The 22,905-nt window shown below is 39.0% G+C and overlaps 1 protein-coding gene across 3 annotated transcripts in view; it reads right to left on the bottom strand.

The window, feature by feature from the left end:
* Positions 1-22,697, bottom strand: part of RPS6KA6 (ribosomal protein S6 kinase A6) — a 43,362-nt gene extending 20,665 nt beyond the window's left edge. Inside the window, exons 1-8 of one of the 3 annotated variants that reach the window (XM_055818002.1) lie at positions 22,404-22,697; positions 12,936-12,995; positions 9,230-9,346; positions 5,445-5,526; positions 4,475-4,555; positions 3,873-3,952; positions 933-1,039; positions 621-658 (exon numbers count right to left, since the gene is read on the bottom strand). In XM_055818002.1, the coding sequence (XP_055673977.1) occupies positions 621-658; positions 933-1,039; positions 3,873-3,952; positions 4,475-4,555; positions 5,445-5,526; positions 9,230-9,346; positions 12,936-12,995; positions 22,404-22,484 (646 nt within the window). In that variant the 5' untranslated portion in view covers positions 22,485-22,697. Of the gene's footprint in view, positions 1-620; positions 659-932; positions 1,040-3,872; positions 3,953-4,474; positions 4,556-5,444; positions 5,527-9,229; positions 9,347-9,659; positions 11,238-12,935; positions 12,996-22,403 lie in introns of those variants that run through there. The other 2 variants (XM_055818003.1, XM_055818004.1) reach the window with 2 other exon arrangements.
* Positions 22,698-22,905: the final 208 nt, after the last annotated feature.

The following is a 22,905-nucleotide window of genomic DNA, read 5'->3' as shown; positions in this document are numbered from 1 at the left end:
GAAGTCTTATTGTGCACTAAAGTTGTCTTACACCGAAAGCACCTCTGCCCCCTTTTAAAAGCCTCACAGTCAGCAGCTTTGGCCTGGGTCTACGCTGTCTTGATCTGCAGTTAAAAGGCGTTCCACAGCTAATCTTGTTACAGCTCCCTTTCTAACCTGAATAGTGGGTAGTTTTAGTTCAGGTGGTGGTGGTATGTTAACAAATAAAGCTCCTTTAAAAACCACATTCAACGTCTGGTTTTGTATTTGTAGCTACATTTCTTCTATTGTAACCACAGCAATTAGGATCTGCACTTTACAGCAATATTGCTGTTAACACTGCAACTTGACTTATGCAAACATGAGCCAACACGAAAACTGACTTCAATGGAACCTGCATGGACATCAGGATCTGGCAATTGATCAAAACCATCAGACACAGTCTCCGACTACCTACAACACTTCAATAAAAGTACTTAATACTATATAAAGAACCATTATATAGGGAAGGGATAACAATAAAAATCTTTCTAAATACTGGCTCACATACTCCAGCCACCACTATACATATGTTAGGCTTATAACAAAAAGCTTATACAGAAATATATTCAAAAAGTGCTGTACTAATAAGAGTTACCTACCTGTTAACTTGATATGTCCTGCTTCATCAAGCAAAATGCTGAAAATTAAAATTCACATTCACCAATACACATAAAGAGGAATGTTTACATATAACATTTAAAATATAAGAGTTAATAATCTTTATCTCCAACTTCTGTTATTAATTTAACAAGCCAATATTATTTCATTTAAATCACAGATATATTTTTTACATTTTATATTTGTTTACGTAGTCTAACAAAAATATTCTTAACATTTTACATCACTATAGTGGAAGATGCAAAGCAACAAGCAAAATACACGTAATAGTGGTAAAATACATTTTACTTTACTTTTCTGGCTTCAGGTCCCTGTATACAATTCCCAAGCTGTGAAGGTGATCCAAAGCAAGGGCCAGTTCTGCGAGGTAGAATTTCACATCTTCCTCTGTAAACATAACCTAATAAGAACTGTATAGATTTACCTTCTGATCTTGTCTTCAGTTTTTAAAACTGCAATCTAAAACAAACAGTCCTGTCTGCCTAAATTTCGAAGACTTAGAAGTACCTTATGAACTCAAATTTAATGAATTCACCTAACAGAAATTACGTCTTAATATAGGCTAATCAGCAGGTATAGAAAAGAACTACCTGCAATACTTAAACAAAACCATCAGCAGTTACTGCAGAGCATTAGCTAACTTTTAACGTAATAAATTTCATTGTTATCTTTGGTGTTATTGACCACCAGCACTCCTCCTGCCACAATCCTATACAGACTGTTTTCCACTGCATCATAAAATTTAGTATACGACTGCTGTATTGGGTGACTGTCTCTGTGAACTCACATTAACAGTAAAAAAAAAAAAAGTAGAAATAATTTAGAAAAAAGTATGCAAATTAAACACTTTGGTGAAAATAACAACGATGTGAAAATCTGCAGCAGGCGTTAAAGAACCTACTTCACTCTTCCTAGGGAAAGAAATTTGAAGAACCCCATCGAGATACTCAAAAACTGAGTGAAGTTGCACAGAGAGCATTTGAGAGATGTGTTTCTATCCCAAACACTCAACAGGTTGCTTCTCATTTTATATACAAGAATCATACCTGCCTTGGCTCTTGTCATGTTCTACAAATTACTGCCAAAGCTAGTAATCTTTAAATTACTGGAATTGAATCTGACATTTAACTATTCCCTTATTTGTTGAAAGCACCAGGAACAAGAACAACCATCCCAACTGCACGGCAGACAGCTAACAAGACTTATATTAAGGTAACTGGGCTTATTGATTTAGTAGTACACTGATCTGTACTTCAAATTGCACATACGTTACCTGTTCTACTGGCAACAGAAATATTCCTCATTTCCATAAAGATAGGTATTAACATTGTATGAATAAAGCTGTTAAGCTACACAAAATTTCACCTTGATTTTTTAAAGAGCAATTTTCATACTGTTTTCATCTACATCCAAAAGAACAAGAGGAAACCTCTGGGATATCATTACTCCTTGGAGTAGCCAAAATGCAAATCTCAGAGTACAATGATGCTAAATGGTAACCTAAAACCTCCCAACAACTTCATTTAAATCTGCTTTCTATGTTAAATTAAACACCATGCAAGCCAACTTCATTAAAAGTTACCAATGAGAACTTCATTACGTACTCATTTCACTTCCACAGCTGAAACTCTCATACCCATGTTAGAATTTAAAAGACCAGTGTGTTTTAATAACCTCATACTAAACACAATTAATTAAAACAATCCTTGTGTGGAAAGTATGAAATGCCATGGGGAATTTACCCTCGCGTATTGTTCACTGTCTTCGTTTTACCATGTACTTTAGAAAAAAACCTTGTCTTCCCACCAGAGAGCTGATTTATTTTTTTCTTGTCTATATACAGAGTGAATGTTTAAAGCCATCATAGAAGGTAACTGAAGTCTTCCAAAAACATGTAGAGACTTAACAACAAGAACACCTGACACCTACTTCTTTATTCCCAAAGGGAACACATACCTCTTGCAACCGCCTAACTAGTATTATTACGGAGAGACTTGCATCCCTCAAAGAATGTTGCACACTCGGTAATCCCAGCTGTGCTGGTGAAAAAGAATAGTTCTTCCTGCTATACCAGAATTTCCTCTATAATTAGACATCCTATATCAAAGCACAAATTGACCTCTTTCCTACCTACTGCTCCAATAACCCTTTACAATCCAGTCAGTTTTGTTTAAGCTTTTAACCTCCGTTTTATCCTCAAGGTTAATTAATTTTAAGCTCAATTTTTAGACATTACCATTGTCTTACCAAGGTCAGCTTTTTATAAAAATAGGAAAACAAAACCCCCTTAAAATTCTTCCTTCTCTTTTGCTTGTTCCTGGAGTAAAGCTTCATTTTTAAGAAAAGTGTATGGGGGGAAAAAAAACCAATTAGCTCCTGACCTTACATACTGAGGATACAACTACCTCCATGTCACGAGAAAGATCAGTCATATACCCAGTTTTCTCATTTAGGAAAGTGGCTTTTCCTATGCATTAGAAATAGAGAAGTATTTACAGTGGTGAAAGCACCGAAAAGCTCTCTTACTGTAAAGCTGTTGAGAAATTGCCATTAAAAATTTAGATCTTTCTGAAAGATTTGCAGGAAGAAAATACAAGTCTTATGAACATGTTCGTAATACTTAAGGTAACATATAATAAATATTTAATGGCAAATGTGTAAATAAAGAAAAAAAGTTGTATCGTATTCCCTCCTCTGAAGTTTTCTGCCCAGAAAACAAAAATAGAAATGAAAAAGTAAAGGTCCAGTTGTATGCCAATGTTAGATGAAGGGCAGTGGTCTCAAAAATGCTCAGTGTTCACACTTTGTGAGATTAAGCATTAGGATTTCTATTACAGCATTATGAAATTTTACAATGCAGCAGAAATCTCTTAAAGATGTGGGCTTCTTGGAGCACTGAAGCTGACTATAAGCAGAAGAACTGTACATCCCCTTCGCTCATAGCTAAATCTTCATTTATTTCAGCTAGGTCTCCAAGCAACAAAACATTTTTAGACAAAAGAACTGTACTTTGCAGATACCAGATTAAAACTTAAGCTACTAATCAATGTGCACTCAGGTTTCTTAAGGTTACATCTATAAGGGAAGTCCCACTGAGTTATTAAAAACTAGATTATGACAAGAAATATGGGAGAAACAAATACAGAAGACAATCCTATACTGACAAAAAAAACCCCAAACAAACAACAAAACCCTCTCTAACACTGAGTGGAGATAAAATCTTAAGTACTTACCTCTTTGGATAATCGTGTGAATACATCTCCTCCCCTGAGAAAATCCAATATTAAATATAGCTTCCCTTCAGTCTGAAAGGCTTAAAAAAAATAATTTAAAAAAAAATCAATAGTTGCGTGACAAAGATTATCTACAAAATGGATCTGAATGCTCTTACAACTTGGCAATTCCCATGAAAGGCAATACTTCTGTTACGGAACTGAAGTAATTCAGCAGCACATAAGGTAGTTCATTGAATGATTACTTGCCTCTTCGCAGAAGTCAATCTTAGTTATAAAAGATCACTAAAATACTGTTCTTTTATTTCTCCTTTGTCAAACAGGGTAACACCAAGTATATTAATTACCTTGGTTTTAACTCAATGAAAAGAAAAAATAAGTCTCTGTAGAAATTAAGAATTTTCCATTTCTTTGATTTCAAGAGGACTTCACCTAAAACTTTTATATACACGTGTGTTTACATTCCCTTTTTTAGCTTTTTGTGATTTAAAGTTGCTAGAACCTAATTCGGACATTAAAATGGACACCACAAAACTGAGAAAGAACAAGATCAGCTATGCCTTAAAGTAATGTAAGAAATTGTAGCAAAAAAAAAAACCAACCATAGTGCAGTTTGACGATAAATGGATGATTTACTTCTACTAATATATCTCTCTCCATTTTTGTACGAACTCTATCCCGAACTGCAGAGAAGGGGAAAAAGAAAAAGACAAAAAGACCAGCATGAAACAAATGTATTTGGTATAATACAAATTGAGCAGAACCTAGCCTACGGGAAGTCTTTGCTGTCTAAAGAAATACTTTTCCTTGTTATTTATTTGTTTTTAACTTTTAAGTCTCCCACAAAACACAAACGTTCAGACAGCAGAACTCTATTCTGTTTTTTACCTGCCCCAGCTTCCTTACTGTCTTCATTTTTCCCCAATACATCCCAGTATCTTGTGGTAATCCATATCACTTTCAAGAAAAAAGCTCACATCTACATTTCCAGGCAGCTAACTTTAACCTCTGAATTAACTATTTGTACTGGATACGTATTTTCTGTCTTTCAAAATTAATTTTTCCTCTTTAACTAGTAACAGTCCCTATTTAAACAGGGAGGACTTGCATTCACTAAAGTGTCTTCTGAAAGCCAAAACGTAAGTGAGCTTGCTATGGCACCTATAACAAGGGGGAATGACTTATCACAGTAGAGTTTAACTTAAAAGACATAATGAAAATTGTTTATGAATTTTTTGTTTGTTTTAATATAATGATAAATATAATTTAATAATTATGATTTGTTTTAATATAATGAAAAGACTAAACAGAATTAAATAATGCAATTTTAAAACCTTGAAAGAGTACTTTCTACCACATAATTAAAGCTATTTGGCCAAATTTGAAATATTTCTTAAACATGAACTTACAAGTTACTCCAGAAAAAAAACTACTGTCGGAGAAGAGTTATGAACTCACTGAAATATATTTAGGATTAACAAAAAGGCTTTTAAGTATTTACAAGACTCATATAAGAGATACAAGTGTATTGAAAACCATTTTATAAAGTTCCAATCCAAAAGCTACACATACCTTTTAAAGAAGCTTTTTTCAGTACTTTCATTGCATAAAGTTGCCCAGCATCAGGACCAATTATTTTCCGTACGAGGAAGACCTGGTAATACAAACCCCATTTTAAAAAATTCTGCTAAAAATATTTTATGTAAACACTAAATCAACCCGACTAAAAAAGCATTACTATGTCTTTACTTTTAACTTCATTAATAGAGATAAGGAAATAGTGTGTTCCTAGTCCCATCCCATTCCTCAAAATCTCTGAGGAATAAAAAGATGCTAAGTATTCATAGCAAGTCTCTGTACATAAGCAAGCTTAGCAATCAAATACACAACTATCACAAAGCATTTGTAAACCTCCTATTAATTTCTGGCAGCTTTCAGTATTCTTTCCCAAGCATACACCTTTAAAGGAAGAGCAAAATTGCATTCCCTTAATCAGATTAGAGGTACATGCACCACCAAGCTCTCTGAAGTATTCAGATTGGTCATAAACTATACATTCTTTCCTACAGCAAGCTGTTTAAATAAGTACTTAACAAGTAAGTACTTATATAAATACTTTTCTTCATATTACTTTCTTGGAAAGTGACAATTCTGCCTGGTCTGCCACCTCCTAAGAGATTTTGAGGTTTAAGACCCAAGTTTCAAGCATGGAACAGGCTGTATTAATGAAATCTGTAAGAGTGGCGAGATGAAAGCAAGGAAACCTCACCATTTAAGATCAAAGCACCCTTTCCCTCTGGAATAGCAACTCCAACAGGTTTTTCTACTCTTTTCCTTCCAGAGCAGTTTTAGAGATAAACTGTATATAACTTGACACCAAGAAAAGCATAGTATTAGATAAAATAACGCAGTACAAATACATGTAGCTCCACTGACTAATATTCTAACTACTAGGTCTTTCAATTTACAAAACAGTTTGGTACGTGCTCCTGTTTCTAAGTTGTTGTTCTTATAATAGCAATTTTTAGTTATGAGGAATGTTTGTACTGTAAAAAAAAAAACAAAACAAAAAAACCCCGTACAAATCACAAGGGAATGTCAAGAGCTACCCAGAATTGCCTCTCTGATCTTACCTTATTCAGATTTTCATTAACACTAGATTTATTTACATATATACTTTGTTAGAAATTAAATATCTAGAAATATTTTTTAAAAAGTAATGAAATAAACTTGTCAAATTTTCCATTCTAGAATCACAAATTCATACACTGTCACTAAGTTGTACAGGGTTAGGAAAGGGGTTGTTTCCATTTTAAACTCTGGTTAGAAGAAAAATGTAATCACTTTTCAAGGTTATCAGGCTTTTTGTTTTAAGTTTTGCCCAACGATTGACCTACGGCACTGCTCTCCTATTATATCACGCTGACACCAGCAAATAAGAAAACAAACATCTGTAGATTAAAACACTCACAATTACCAAAGCAGAAGATTAACTAACACGTTCAAATATGTTAGTGCTTAATAACTAGCAGCTTGTAAGGAATTCACACACAAGTCACAAATTCTAGCTAATAAGAACTAAACCAGCTGCCACTAAGAACTACTCAAGTACCATCTATTTAATTTGCAAAGCCTCCATAATCCTGCACCTTGCAGAGATATAACGATCGGTTGTTCAATTGTAAAGCAAAATCAAGATGGGCACGTGTTACACTCAAGGTGATACACCGAAGTGAATTGCGGATCATCTTCAGCAGATCTGCTGAAAGTGATTATCAAAGGCCAAAGACAGAAACTCAGTAACAGACATCAGGTTTAACTCCTTATTGCTGTGAAGCAGTGTTAAATACTGCACAGATGTCAAAAAAGACAGGTAGAGGATGGGCTATAGCCCCATACTAGGTTAGAGAGAGAGAGCAAACAAACCTTGTGTTTGCTAAACCCAAAGGGAGATCCCTGGGAAGTATGAACCAGAGATAAAACACCATCAAGGCAACAGCCATTGATCTTCGTTGTTTTCTCTTTTCAACAGAAAGCAACAAATACATGATAAAAACAGCTCCGCTCAGATGTGCAGGTCACCATCCATTTCTTAAAGCTGAAGCTAGAAGTACTGCCAGGTTTCAAAAGCGCTAAAACAGACGTCGCACCAACCTGATGGGATTTTGAGCAAGAGCTTTCCTTAGGCTGTCAGAAGTCTGAACTCTGTGAAGTAAGAGTCTGTCTGAGTCAGGGCTAAGATGTCTGTACCAGATGTGCTGAACCCTAAGATAGCTTAAGACTTTGCAAGTCAGGAGTAATAAACGCAGAGCCTTTTAGGCTCTGAAGATGAGAAGCGTATGAGGGAATTGGCAATAAACATTACCAGATAAAGAAGTGTTTCTTAAACTGTAAAACATTAAGAAAGATTTTAAAGTCTATTTTCCAAGCTATCGCTTATTCACAGACTGCCTTCCTAATGTCTCTCTTCCACCCCCCCCCTCCATATATCTCTATGCAGAGATTTGTTCCTTCCACGAGACAGACAAAACTAGCAGAAGAACTGGAAAATGGAAACATACATAAAGTTGATTGTCTACTTTTTGCATTGCAAAAGATCTAGTTTAAGAGTCTGTTTTAAAAAAAAATAAATTAGATTCTTATACACTAGGATTAATGTTTCAACTAATGTGTTTCAAGCTAGCAACTGAGACATTAGGTTTTTAATTTCATTTCTGCAGTGTGACACCAGAAAGAAATTATTGTAACAAAAAAATTGCCATATTTTTTCTATAAGCTATTTGAATAACTGTTCACTTAGCATCTTCTAGCTGTAGATAACTTGACAAATACAGCAAAGTAAAAAACCTGAAATAGATTTCCCAGGTTATTTACTTTATTGTTACTTTGGTTCAAGTTCCAAACTACCGCAATCATTCTTCTGTATTTATATCAATACAGAGTTTGTATATTGAAAGGAAAAAAAATAAAATCAAACTTCCACAACACGTCAAGTACCATCATTAAGAGACAAATCACCATCTCCTGCAGAAGTGTCTATCGACGTCTGTTACAGCACTGCTGCCTCCGAAGCATCAACCTAAGCTACAGAGGATCTGAGGGAAACTATATGGAACAGAAATATTGTTCCTTCTGATTCCTGACTAGATGCTGCAATAAAGTCTTGAGGCCGTTGAAAACACCATGATTTTACTTCAAATAACCAAGGCATGAGGCAAACAGAGCTTGTCAACACCAGAGCTGTTGCATTAAAACCACCCCTAACTCTATAACCCAACCAGTAAAAACCCTTGCTGTTGGTGCCATGGTTCCCCATGAAGCTGCAGCTGCCAGTCCAGATGAACCACAAACATGCCTCCCTGTTCAGTTAAAGCAAACTAACTTTCCGTGGCAGACCTCCTAAAATTTGCTACTGACTAACCCTTCTGCTGAGAGACTGAGGCTGTTGCTGGGTCTGATGTGCTGTCCCGCTATAAACCTTGCTCCCTTGGCAACAGAGCAAGATTGGAAAAAGATGAAATTTGTCAGTATCTTTTTCAAACATTCCCAGCAACTCTTAGGGTACTATCCTTCTTGAACATCTGGAAAGATCTACGGAAAAAGACATTGCTTTTCCTCTAAAGAACACTAAGATAGAAATGCTACCATAGTAAAAATGAAAAGACCCACCACCACCTCCCCACCCAACTGCAAAACACTGTGGGTAACTTCCTCCAAAACAGGGCAATTTCCACAAGCACATCTACCTGGACTTAGATTTCTGATGTTTATTTCTAACCTTGTAACATCACAGAAATAAGGGAAGACAAAGCAGGTTCAAAGTAGACATCAGATGAAAACAAAGTTTGTTATCTTACCTTTCCAAATGATCCCTGTCCAAGAACCTTAAGTAATTCAAACTGTGCTGGATCTGCTTTCTCACATCCTTCTTTCACATGGTGTGTAATAGGAATTTCTTTCACACTTCCTTCATCCTATCATTTCAAGGCAAACAAAATACAATAATGAACAGGCTTGAATTTATCAACTCTCATTAGAAGTGCATGTAAATGCCTGCTCTTTTTGTTTGGTTGGTTATTTTTTAAAAAAATAAAATAATTGAAATTCTAATAAGGCAGAAAAGAAAGCTGTTCAAATCATGAATTTTCCCAACCACCCTTTCTTAAATACATGCATCTAAAATTTCTAAATTGATGTAAAATTCCCAAAGAATACTCATTTCCTTTTGTCATAAATATTACAACCACAGCAAAGATTGATTTTCTTACATGAAAGGAATAAACATACTCAGTTTAAAGATCTGTACAAGATGATCCCTCTGTGCTTCACCTCTGTTTAGCAGCCTTTAGTTTTCCCAGTGATTACTCTTCTCATCTTTCCCTTTCCTGAAATAGTCTTAATGAAAGCTAAATTGAATTTCATCATTTTTAGGTAATTATTGCTTTTCACAGCAGCAAATAATAAATATGGTCATCCACTTGTAGCTAGAGGAACATGTATCATTTGAAGACCGTAAATAAGATATGAGTCATCTTAAGAACTCTGACAATTCTTGCATCCAACAGAAGAAACACAACTCTGGGGTGCAGAGCTCATGGAAAGACTACCCTGTGTGGAAACATCCTTCAAAAAGCTGAGAGTAATTCTGAGGTAGGTAAAAGATTCAGTGTTCTGTTGACTTCTTCCTTTTACTCTCATTAGAAAAGCAGGGCACAGCAGCTACAATTGTGAAAAGACAAACGTTCATGATGAAAACAAATCAGATGACTTGTTGCAGCTTTTATGGTGTAAGAGAAGTTTCTGTGAGCGAAAACAAGTGAGATGTAAAAAAAAAAAGTATCCTTGAAAATAAAACCTGTGTGCCAAGGCCTACAACAGCAACCTCTGCTTGTATGTGAAAAAAGAGCGGCACCCCTCAGCCCTGTCAAGAATACCAACTTCTTGTACACAGCAAATACAAGAAGCCAATTACAACAGAAAATCCCATCTGATCTGCAGTACTTTCCTTTTAGGGTACCCAGATGATTATTAACTGTCCTCCTGTCCTCCCTTTAGGTCTTCGTCTTGAAAGCTTCTCTTAGTGGAGACCAGAAAAACACCCTACCAGCCCACAGTACACTGCTCTCCTGCAACGGCAAGTATGAACAGCACCAGAAAAAGACCCAGCCGCTGGATGAAACAGTTGGCTTTAGGGGAGAACATCAGACTACAGTCACGCTGACTACAGACAGAAAGTCTTGCTGCCCAGGACCACGCATTAAAACTTGTGATCAGCGTTACCAGACGATACAGAAGTACCTGGATGAAATCCTCTATGTGGGTTTACACAGAAATTCAGGGTAGAAATCTGATCACCTAAATGCGTACATACTTACAGTAATAACTAAAAAGTGAGCAGGGGTAATCATCGCACTGTATTAACCGTCTCTGCCTTAATTGTTTTGTTTGTCCAGAGGAAGGAAGAAAGAAAGAATTCAAACTAACATCTCAGTATAGTCACAAACTGCAGTCCAGCTGTTACTGCACGAGTCCCTTCCCCTCCCCTACATCTCTTACTTCCCTCTTTGTGGAAAAGGCCTGTCCCGCCTGCTTCCCATGCAAAGGTAGGTATTAACAGAAGATACTGCTGAATAACAAAGTTAATTCATTAATTCACACTCCAAGATAGTTTATTTCCCTTTTTGTTGACAAAAAAACGCTGACATACACTGATGATACAGTGTAGACATCCCAACTTCATTTCATCCATCCATCCTGTTGACTATGCATATACATATTCATAGGAAAGATGTACATTTCATTTTTATTTGTTTTTTTTAAACACATGGCAGGAATCTAATGCAGGTAAACACACTAGCATTTCAAGTCAGCCCAGGACAGATGAAAGCAGAACGTCGTCCTGTCCTGTCACGTAACAGACTAATGGCTGGTTCTTTCCATGAAAAATGTAAATACTATACTTAGAAGCCTTTTTACTTCACCATCCTAATTTGTATTCCTTAACACTGTGAACCTTAGCATGAGAAAAGATCCTTAACAGTTCACCTGCTCTTCTGTTTATCACCCACCTTGAATCATTAGCCTGTGACATCATATTGTGGTTGCTGCAGAGACTGACAGAGTATTTCTAAATGTGAACCGAGGAGAAAAATGCTTTCCATGCAAATAAAGAATAACTTGAAATGTATGAAATGAGCTATTTTTTATGAAGTGTTTTACTTTCACAAAAGATTGGCTATATAATTTCACTTACTTAACTATCATTAAATACTAAAAATTGGCATGACTGAAGCATACGGCGGCCTCTGCTTTCACATCCACAAGAAGTGGCCTTCCCACAAGAAGGGAAAAAGCTGAACAGCTATATAAGCCAGTTTCATTTTCATTTCTAGTTTGCCCTCCACAAAACGCTAATTTGGCTATCTGATTTTGTGCTCTGCTGCTTGAGCAGCAAATCTATTTCAGAGCTCAGGTACTAGCTCCCACCGAGCTGCCTTGCACAAAACCTAACTATTCCCAGCAGGTTCAACAGAAGACAAAGCACTGAAAGAAACGCCGCAATCGGTTCTGGCTTTGTGCCGTCTTACTTCGTTACAGCTTGACTTGTATGTAGCTCCAAGCACCTAACAAACAAGCTCAGCAACATCCTTCTGTTTCAAGTACCGCGAACAACTGAGACAACCCATTGCTCATCTTTCTTCGCTACGTGTAAGATGACCGTGACACTGACTGTTTATTTACTTACTCTACACCAGGAAATGTCCAAGCACCACACTTCTTCCCCCAAGACTTTACTCTCCAGATCACTCACTTATAACTTATTACTGCAATACAAAGCAGTGGTTACAGCTGGCAATAAGATATACTTAATACCTTTTTCCATGATCTTGTTCCAAACACAAAATACATGGATGGCTGTGTTCAAAAATGATGGCCAACTTCTCCATGCAATGTCAGGCATTTCACCACACACAGTATTAGCCTAAAGTTTAGTCCAAGATTTAGCCAGCGTACAGAACACTGATCTTCAGCACCTCCTAAATATGCACATCACCAAGGCACTGGACAAAAATCATGCACAACAGGGTTCATCCGAGATACTTGTACATAACAGTCAAATTAACATCCTGGTGTAAAAATCAATTCTGTTCTAAAATAGCAGGAATTAAGTACCTTCTAGATGAATGTACAGCAGCTACATTAAAAAATACAAAGGAAGAACAGCTGACAGTGTAGTAAGAGGTAACAATAAACACTCTATGTATAAAAGGTTCATGGCTGGACTGAGCACTTTCTGAGGCTGAGGGACCTGCCCTCTCCAGCACACAGAATCTGTTTTCCATAAAGCACTGCCTGATGTGCAAGCTTCCCCAACAAGGCACTTACGGCCCCTACCCAGGTACTAATTTTCCAATTCATCTTTGAGACTTAAGAGCCTCCTCAGATCTGGTCAAACAAAATGAAAGGTTCAAAAGTTATTAAAGAGCAGGGAATGCATAAATTTCGCTTCAAACGAAATGCTAATTGAGTGCCTAAACTGAACATCTAATCGAATATACTTACATGGTAAGAATATGGTTCACCTTCTTCCATAGGCTCATCTGCCATTTTAAGGCCATTTAGCTGGAGATGGGAAGAAATGGGAATGCAGAAGAGAAAAAGAAAAAAAACCAAACAACAGCATTAAAACCTAACAATTTCAAACAAGCAGAGTTTATAATTTGACCAATTTACATTTCAGAGCACACAAATGAAAACTGGTGTTCTTGTTGCTCTAATTTAAAACTGTAGTTTCAATCAAACACTACTACCTAGTAGTTATATTTAGTGTCTCCCTTATGCATCATTTAGCATATCCCTTTGTAAACGCCATTCCACAGTGTTATTTAATTGGAATTAATTTAAAATTCCTTCTTTAAAAGCTACAGATACCATCCATACAAGATGACATGTAAAATGTACAAAATTTATGTTGCGGATGCTTTTCAGAAAGCTAAAATTGTAAAATCTGCTGCTGAAAATTAATTTGCAGATTAAAGCAAAAGAGATTCAAAAATGTTTTTAAGCCTTTTGGGGGCAAGAAGCAGAAGCACAAGAGCAAGCAGAACGGAGAATACATACCACAGAATCCTTATTCACAAAAATAAGTCATTATTTCCTCAAAAATTAGATCCCTCCAAAAGTCTGCTTGCATCAAAAGTTATTTAAATATTTAGCAAACAGAACAGTCACAGTTTAACAAAGTAGTTTAGAAACTGTAGATCTGTATATTAAAATATTTGTGGATCAATTTCAAACCCACCAACCACCTTTAAGAGGCAGAAAAGTACGACAGGCATCCAGACAGAGACAAATAAACAACATGCTCTTAAGTGAGCACAATACTCGCTAGCAGTTGTGTACCCCCAAAAACAACAGTAAAAAGCAGGTACCAAGTCCACAGCTGCAATAGCAAAAAAAAAAAAAATCTAAAAGTTCAGTTCTCCCTAAGTAACAAACAATTCAATGCTGCATAACAACTGAAATTAAAAAAAAAAAAATAATGCAGAAAGCAAAGGGCACACTGTTCAAACACACAAAGCAGTAATGACAAATGAAATACCTGACAAAATAGTTGAAGCTAGTTACGGACTTTGCTAGTGATAATTGCTAATTTATTATATGTTAATTGTTCAGTATTGCTACCTTCATGTGGCATAGATCTCACAACAAAATACTAGCTAGAAATAACACAAGGAAACAAACAACTTATTTCCTGAAAACAGAAATTGAACCCATTAAATTCTCAGACTGGGTCATGACATTTTCTTCTCGTACTTCTGAATTTATCTCAAATACATGCCTAAGATACCAAAATATGCTATGATTATCAGTATGTGAACTGGTAAAAACACAGGACTACAAAGAATCTTGAAATGCCATATAGACCATGCCCCCATTTAAAAGCGACAAGAAAACCCGACAAACAGGCAGGGCTGAAGGGACAGGTTTATACCACCACAATTGCATCATCTAAGCAAACCCTCAACCACTTCCACTGCTGCTCCTAGGACTCTTGATTTCAAGTACAGCTTTTAAAAGCTAACTCTTATATTAATGATTTTGATAAAAATCAAATCTCCAATTTTTGTATCAACACACTGGCACTTATTTTTGGACTATAACCTCACTGAAAAAAAATATCAAGGAAAGCAGCATGAGGCTTTGGTTACCTTCATTCAGTTAATTGAGTTTTTGCTTACTGTAATCACAGTTTACAAACATATATGTTATTGTATGAATTAACTGAATACATCAAGAAATAATACCAACATTCAGACCAGATATGAACTTCAATTACATTTCAGATGATTCACTGCCACGTAATTTCTTTTCACAGTATCACTAGATTACATTTAACAGCAAATCAAGGAGAGGCACAAAGTTGTCCAAAAATCTTATTTTTATTTGGACCTAGTAATAAAACAAGTTTCCACTCCAGGTGCTCGGAAATACATGCAATTTTCACTCAAGTACTTGAATTTGAAGTGAATTTTGTCTGCATTTTGCTTTTTCTTTCTTTAAATACAGTCAACATTTTCCACGTTTTGTTACTTAAATTTAAGCTCTGGAACCCAAACTACCAGCCAGAAGAATTCTAGATACGCTGAAAACGATAGCTTAACTCCAGGCAACCAGACACAGAAAGTGTCACTGCTGGAATGGGGTTTTGAATGAAAAAAAAATCAGCATGTTATTTGATCTACGTAGTTCCTGAGCATGCCATGTAAGCATACTTTCAGCTTTCTGGCAAATCAAATATAGTAAGTTGTTGGACTTTTAAGGCAGGTAATCAAATGGCATCTTAATTAACAATTTCCCATCGTACACTTTTACCCTTCGTTGTTGCTCATGGGTTGTTTTTTTTTTCCCCTATAACTACAAAGACTAGGATGCCTGCCAATTTTTAGTCCAAAGAATTTTTATGTCCAAGTGCATGAATGTACTTTTATTGCTCGATATACATGACTACACTTTTGCTTGCTTTGTTTGTGAACCGTGGTCACTGTCCCTTAAAAAAACCCAACAAAACAACAAACCTGTTGGATTGCAACCCAAAGTCTAGGAGTTTGTTAGTTATTCAGTTAAAAAATTCAGTGGCAAAAGTCAAATCATTACTGTTCTGTACAGTTACTTATACTGGCCAAGTTTCAGTAACTAGAAGTTTCCACTGTCCCCCATATTAGGCAAAAAAGGAAAGTTACAATTAATACTTAATTCCCATCTCTGTGGAAACCACATACAAAATTCTGCTTCTGCAGTCAAGTAGCACCCCTTTCAGTGATTTAATCTTGAATACACACAAATGCATAGAACAGAACTTTTTAACCTGAAGAGGTTTATTTTAACCTTTAAGTCATTATTTACTAAATATCCATGAATGCACAAATTTAAATTATTGAGAATTAGAAAGCACTTATCTCTACAATGAGAACAACTGAAAGAAGCGAGTACCATTAGTCTGAAGGAGATTCTTTCATCCTTGAATCATTTTGCTCTTCAGTACTGCTAAAGTCCTACAACTAACTGACCATTTTAAGTAATAACTTCAATTAAAACAAATTAAACTAAGACATTTCAGCAAACAGCGTCAATACTTTCCAAACACATATCTGAGAACTACAGAATGTACTCCACATGGTTGACTAGTATAACAATAACCAAAACAATTATATAAAAAGATGACAACAAAGTTAAGGTCAGACAACCTAGCAGGTAAGAAACTTACTTTTCCAGAGCAGTAGGCTAAGAGACCCAGTCCTCTGATGCTAAACGGCCTCCGAAGTAACAGAGCACAATCTGCCTTCTGATTTAAATAGCTGCGATGGATCCCATGACTTGCTGGGACTACTTTGGGAGAACATCCCAAGGGCTTTTGCGGCTGGTAAAAGTCTTAACTACTATTGCACATGTTTCTCCTCCAATAATTACAGCAGAACAGAGGAATCCCAGGATTACTAAAGATTTGAACCATCTTCGCCCCCGTATTAGGGATGTTTTAACTGTTTACATGGTAAATGTGTTATGGTTTGGGTGGTCTACAGGTTTTGGCCAAAAGAAACTAGACAAATGGCCAGCAAAATGCCTAACTACAAGGAAAAACTGTAGATGTAAAGCTCGTTTGCTCTGCCCTGTTTTTACACGTCTTCATTTAAGCCTTCAAACAGAATTAAGAATTTTATAGAAGAAAAACTGGGAATTTTATAATCATAACATTATTGTAAGTAGAAAGCATTATTCATCACCACTCATGGATAATCTAGCCTGGCTACAAACAGGTAAAATCCTACATAAGTATCAACAAAATCTTCTGCATCCTCCATGGTTCCTCCTTCACTGTGCTTAATTTGCTAAGTTACTGCAGCTAGTCACCAGACCTACACCTCTCAATTCTTCCAAATGAACGCAAGACTAACCAGTTTGCTTCCCCACATAGAAAAGTATTATTTCACATACTTATTTCAAAATGCTAGAGTGGAAGCTTGCATTAGAAACCCCAATTATTTTGAAAAGACTTTGAAACAAATCCTTTGGAAAAAACCCTGTTAAGACAACAACATTTGTTCCTCATTTATTCTGAATTACATCTGCAGAGTGTTTGCAACATTAATTTAATGAGCAACACATTGGCCTACTGAATCTTATTTCCTGAGATAGGTTTGAGAAATTTGGGGATTCTGTGCACAGCCAAATAGGCAAGGGATTTCATTTTTTTTTTAAATGTCTAAAAGTGACTGAACAAAACCGAAGCTTAACAGCACCTGTTCTTCCTATAAAACACCCACAAGTTTTTGGTTGGTTTGTTGGGTTTTTTTGTAAAAAAATAGCAGATATTGTTATTGTATGCAGGTGCCCAACCTGTATTCAGTGCTCTTTACTGCCTGGGCTCGCATACTTTTGGGAAGGAAAAGCTTCCTCCAGTACAGCAGCCAGCCCCACGAAGTGGAAGATGAAGCAGTGTTACAAGAATTACCCAACGGAGTTGCACCAACTAAAGCGGGGTCCCACCCTACCACGATGTGACCAGAGGAAGGATGTCCTGCTGATGGGATGGCAGTGTCCCTGTCAGACTCTGCAGGTCTGCGCTGGATTTTCTTCTCATCTGCTCACCGCCTGCACAAACCCTGCGCTAGCCTCAGTCCCTCAGCTCCTGAGAAAAGAGGCCAGGTAACTCACTCACACACACAAACGTACCAAGTAGAAAAGGAAGATAAAGCCATCTACCTTAAAAAAAACCCCAAACAACAAAACCAACAACCTTAAACCCATAGTCAGTTACTAGGGAAAGTTAGAAAGTTCTTATCCTGTGGCAAATAAATCATACCTTCATACAGGATAACAAATATTCAGAAACGTATAATTACCAATTTTAAGAGAACATTTGATCCTTCCCATTATCAGAGATGAGGGGAGAATACCATGTGTCTCAGACTAGCTATAGCTATGACAAGACACAAACCCAACCACAAGCACAGGGGTTGCTGTAGCAGTGAAGGACTTGAGACCCTTTTCACTCCCGCCTGTCTAGGAGGTGACTGTAACTCCATAACCAAAGGGCACAAAGCAGCCAATCTCAAAATCACGTGTAATGACAAATGAGGAATACTGGGAAAGAACATTTTAACCTGATGAAAACAATGTGTTTCAAATTTTATTCTTGATGTAGTAATGAAGCACATCTACATAAACATTAAGATTCTATATATGAGTTAACACACCATACCATTCTTCTGATTTATGGTTATTGTGAAGCGCCTCCAAAGCTATCCTGGGGGAACCAAGGTGAGCTACCTCAGACCCCCTGCTCCTTTTACACATTCAAAATATGACAGCAGACTTCCAAAAATTATCTTCAAAAGTGGCATACCAAAACAGAATTATTATTATTATTATATTGCATCACTTCTCAATGCATAAAGACACTCATTGTTTTCCATTTAAGAGTATTAACATGCTTGCTTTTTTTTTTTCCCCTCCACTTTAAGGGGGCTTGCTCTCATAAGTCTTTATAAAAACTGTAAATTGTTGCAAGAGCTGAGGGTACTTCACTTCAGGTTAGGGGCAAAACTACTACTTTTTCTTAACATAACACCACCCAAATGTGGAGATTTTCAGAGATGCACAAAACTAGGTAGCTGAGTCATCCATGTCACTGCCAGTAATTACTCACAAAGGAGTTATGCAACTCCAAACACTAACAAAATTCAGTGGCCTTTGACAGACGAGGCTCAGAACATGCTTAAGAGAATGGACTGAAAACACTGGCCAAAATCAAAGATACATTTATTTAAATTGGCACTGGCAATGGATTACGTACAACAGCAGCAAAGCTCAACTGATGAACATGCCTTTTGGGAGGCAGCAACTTTCAGCGCAGTCCCATTTTTCTAGCAGAATACTTTAGTTTCCAGCCACTTTGTTGTTTCAGCCTCACCTTCCTTGTCACTGTCAGCCAATTAAGCAACTGTTTCTGAAGTATTTATTTCAAAAACAAATATTTGAGTATGAGGTCACATTTAGGCAAGTCACAATATTCATGTTTTGCAAACAGCATGCACTTTAATTACACCTATCCTTTTAAATGCAAGACTACTTCTATCAAATGGGCAGAAAATTCCAAAATTACTGTATCTGCCCAATTCCAAGTATTTTTGCATTTCATTCAGCTTGGTCAATAAAATGTTAACATTTACTTTCCTGTTTCTTTGTTGACTGCAATATTTTTATAATCAACTGTTGTAGAGTATTATCAGCACCCTTGTACCATGAAAATTTTTTAATTATTTTATTACCATGAAAATACATATTAATCCCGTATTTAGGAGGAAAGAGGTTCACTCAACATTCAAAGCTTAAACTGCATGACACTGACCCTTCCTACCTAGGCTTAAGGCTGCAAAACTGCTTCACAAGTGACACTGTCACAGGAATATAAGAACAGGAACAGCACAACATACAGTCCAAAATGTAATCCTCAGCACTTCAAAGACAAGCAACATGAAAAAATGGCAAAATAATTCAATCCTAGATTTCTTCCAAAAGCTCGTGTTGTTTTTATGCCGTGAAGCATGAAAATTTGTTTCCTACCTCCAAGATCGTGTTCTTCCCTTGCCAACTGTTTTTACTTCCAGTCAACGTGTGTGCTACTTCACTGGAAATGCACTTATTTCTAATAATGTAATCCTAAACTTAGTTAATTAACAGGCAAATTCCTCAGAGAAAACTCCTTCTCAGATTTTTCCTCCTATGCCACAACTGATGGCCAAGAGCACCAGCGAGTAGGAATAAGTTACTCTTCAAAATATAGGACTATTTCTCCGTAACACTGTTGACAGCGCAGGCAAGGTCAATGAGATCTATCAGACTGCCAACGTAAGGTTGTAGTAAGTACTATAGGCTACAATTAATTAAAAAAAAATACTAAGGTAAGATTCCAAACCAAACCAAAATCTACTATAATATAAAATAAAATTCTTAAATCCCCAAACCATGTGAATGCAGAATTCCAACAAGTAAAAAGTACAACACATCCCTGAGATGCTCTTAATATAAAGCATTATGACAATAACAAGTATTTGCTAATGTAATTTGGGAACTTCACATGCAACTTGAAGAAACTGGTATTGGTATAAATGAAGCCTCAAACGCTGCTAGCCAAATGTAACACAGATGTAACAAACACTTTAATCAGAGCACAAGTGAAATGGGTTACACAGACCCTGTTAAGTAAGTAGTTCATGTACAGGCTTGAGAAAAACACAATTCTAAGAACAACTGTTGCAAACAGTTGCCTTCAGATGTTACAAACACAGAGCTGTTTCAGTTGGGCAGGCAGGGTCCTACGCTCTGTTGGCCCGGCGAGTGTGACTTCAGAACCTGGTTCCTCCAGCAGTGCATCGCCAACCTCGCGCCCCTTCGGCAGCCCTAGCCCAGCCGAGTATTTGACAGTAAAGGTCACCACTGTCAGCAGAACTACCTGTCTGAGCTTTGCCGTGCCGGAGCTAGGGCTGGTTCTCCAGCCACTCCTGCTAACTGCCAATAAATTTTTATGGCAAAATCCATACACAAAACCAGCACTGAACACGGTACTCAAAGTAGCACCAGCCTTAGTGGAGGCGTACTTGTCCAGCCAAAAAATACTGAGAGATGCACAACCACCACAGAAGTTCTCATTTCGGCTACAATATTCTAAGTTTGATTATTTTAACACCAATGTATCACAATATTCTTAAAGAACAGATCAACAGGGCCAAGAAAGTTCTCAGATCTTCAATAAACTTCATACCTTAACTACAGCACATTATTTTTATAAACCTCAAGACTAACAAATAAGCCTTAATACTTCTGCTGACTTCTTAATCCTTACCTGTAGCTTCACTAACATAATTAGGATTTCTCTAATATTAAGGTAGAGGTACCGCATCCAGTATTATTAGATCATTAGAATATTTTAAAGTGTTAAAAGTGTAGCAGTCATGATGTAGAAATGCACGTCCAGTAATTATAGTACTTAAAAGCGGCACTCCGTAGACACAACTACAGAAAATAAATTTTAAAAAACCCATGAGATATAAAACCCCCATGGCTTGACTCCTATTTGAATTACTGGATTCCTTATAAGTACCAATTTTTATCAAATAATGACATTTCAACACAATTCTTTAAAGGATACCCCTTCACTCTTCCCAGAACTTTAACTTAGGCTTGTTTTGCACACTTTGTACTTAGAGATGAATTTGCTACAGACCTTTTTACTTAGGATAAGAAAAGCCTACTGCATCACAGAAAGCAAGTCTGACCAGTTTTACGAAGCTTTATTTAGATAACATCTTTTGTGTGCCTAATACACCTAGGTGTAATCTCTTATTTGTCATACTTGATGATACTTGATACACAATCCTACGCTTCTGATTTAAAAGTGCAAGTTTTAAGACCTGAGTGTCACATTCTGCTGAGATAGGCACTTTATTACAGCATAACCAGTTTTACCATTTATTTTCTTTTAAATCACATTCGGTACTTGCTTATGGACGCACCTAGAGTGCTAAGCAGTACCTCGAAGCCACTCTCGAAGTTGTTCCTCGTCCTTTACAACGTTTACGCATCCAAACCTCAGTCGCATGCTCCCGGGTCCTTCTGCTTGTTGCGTGTATGAAAATTACTGCTTAGTTTAATGGGTCAAAAGCAAAGGGCCCGCTCCCAGGGCCAGCCTACCTGGATGCGCACCCCGATCCGTACAGTCACATTTCCAGGAGGAGTTAAAGTAACTTTCCACGCGAGCCGTGCCCGTAAAACCGCGTTCACAGGGAACCGACAAGCGTGACACTAACACGGTCAGGAAGGCGACACGAAGCGCACCGGCCCCAACGCTCTTCCGTGCGCCTTGTTCCCCCGGCGGGGCCGGCGGCCCCCGCACTCCGCACGTGCTGCCGCCGTCCCGCTGCCTGCGCCGGGGGGGTCGCGGCCGGGCCCCGCCACACGGCCCCGCCGCCCTCGGGCCAGGCGGGGGAGGCGCGGGGGGGCCGCGGCCGGGCTGCGGGTCAAGCCTGGGGGCCGCCGCCTGCCCGGGTCGGGCCGGAGCCGGACTGAGCTCCCGGGGGGGGGGGGGGCGGTCCCGGCGCGGGCGCTGCGGGAAGGAGCCGGGAGCAGGCCAGGTGGCCGGCGGCAGCGCCGGGCTGCCTCTGTGTGTGTGTGTGTGCGTGTGAGGGGGGAGATCCCAGGGGAGGCGGGGAAGCGGCGGCGCCGCCGAGAGCGCTAGGATCCGGCGGAGGAGGGCGGCGGGCAGACCGGGGGCAGCGAGGCGAGGGCGGAGGGGGGGGACCGGCGAAGCGGGGGCCGGCAGGGAGAGGCCGGGGGCGTTGCGCTGCGCCCGCCCTCCGCCCCCAGCCCGGCCGTTCCCAGGCGGCGGCGGGGGCCGGGGAGCGGGCGGGCAGGTGCCGGCGGGGAGCCGGCCGCGGCGCGGGAGCCCCGCCCCCCCGGCCCCACACTGACCTCGCCGCCGCTCACGTACAGCTCCATTTTGTGGCAGGGCTCCGGCTCCTCCGCGTCCTCCAGCGGAGCGAACGGCACCATGTCCCGGCTTCTCTTCCTAGCCGGGCAGCCGCCGCCAGCCGCTGCGCATTCCCGGGCCCGCGGCCGGCTCAGAGGCGGTGGGCAGCCGCGGCGGGCCCCCTCCTCCTGGCCATGGAGCGCGGCGGCGGAACACGGGCTGTTAGTGCTGCTGCTGCTGCTGCCGGCCGGCGGAGGCGGCGCCGCTCTGCGCTCCCCCGCGCACACCCCCCAACATGGCGGCCGGAGGGGGCGCGGCCTGCGCGGCACGGGGATGACGTCAGGGCGGGCCGGAGAATCCCCTGCATGGGGAGGGGGGCGGTGACGCGCGGTGACGTTCGCGGGCCCGCGGCCGGGCGGCGCCTGGCTGAGGGGGACGGGGCTGGGGGGCGACCGGCTGCCGGCCTGGGCACCGGGGGGGATCCGGGCAGGGTGACCGCCTGCC

Source organism: Falco peregrinus, chromosome 13, assembly GCF_023634155.1.
Source record: "Falco peregrinus isolate bFalPer1 chromosome 13, bFalPer1.pri, whole genome shotgun sequence".
Taxonomy (NCBI): domain Eukaryota; kingdom Metazoa; phylum Chordata; class Aves; order Falconiformes; family Falconidae; genus Falco; species Falco peregrinus.
Note: the sequence above shows the minus strand (reverse complement) of the source record. Positions and strands in the feature narration are given on the sequence as shown.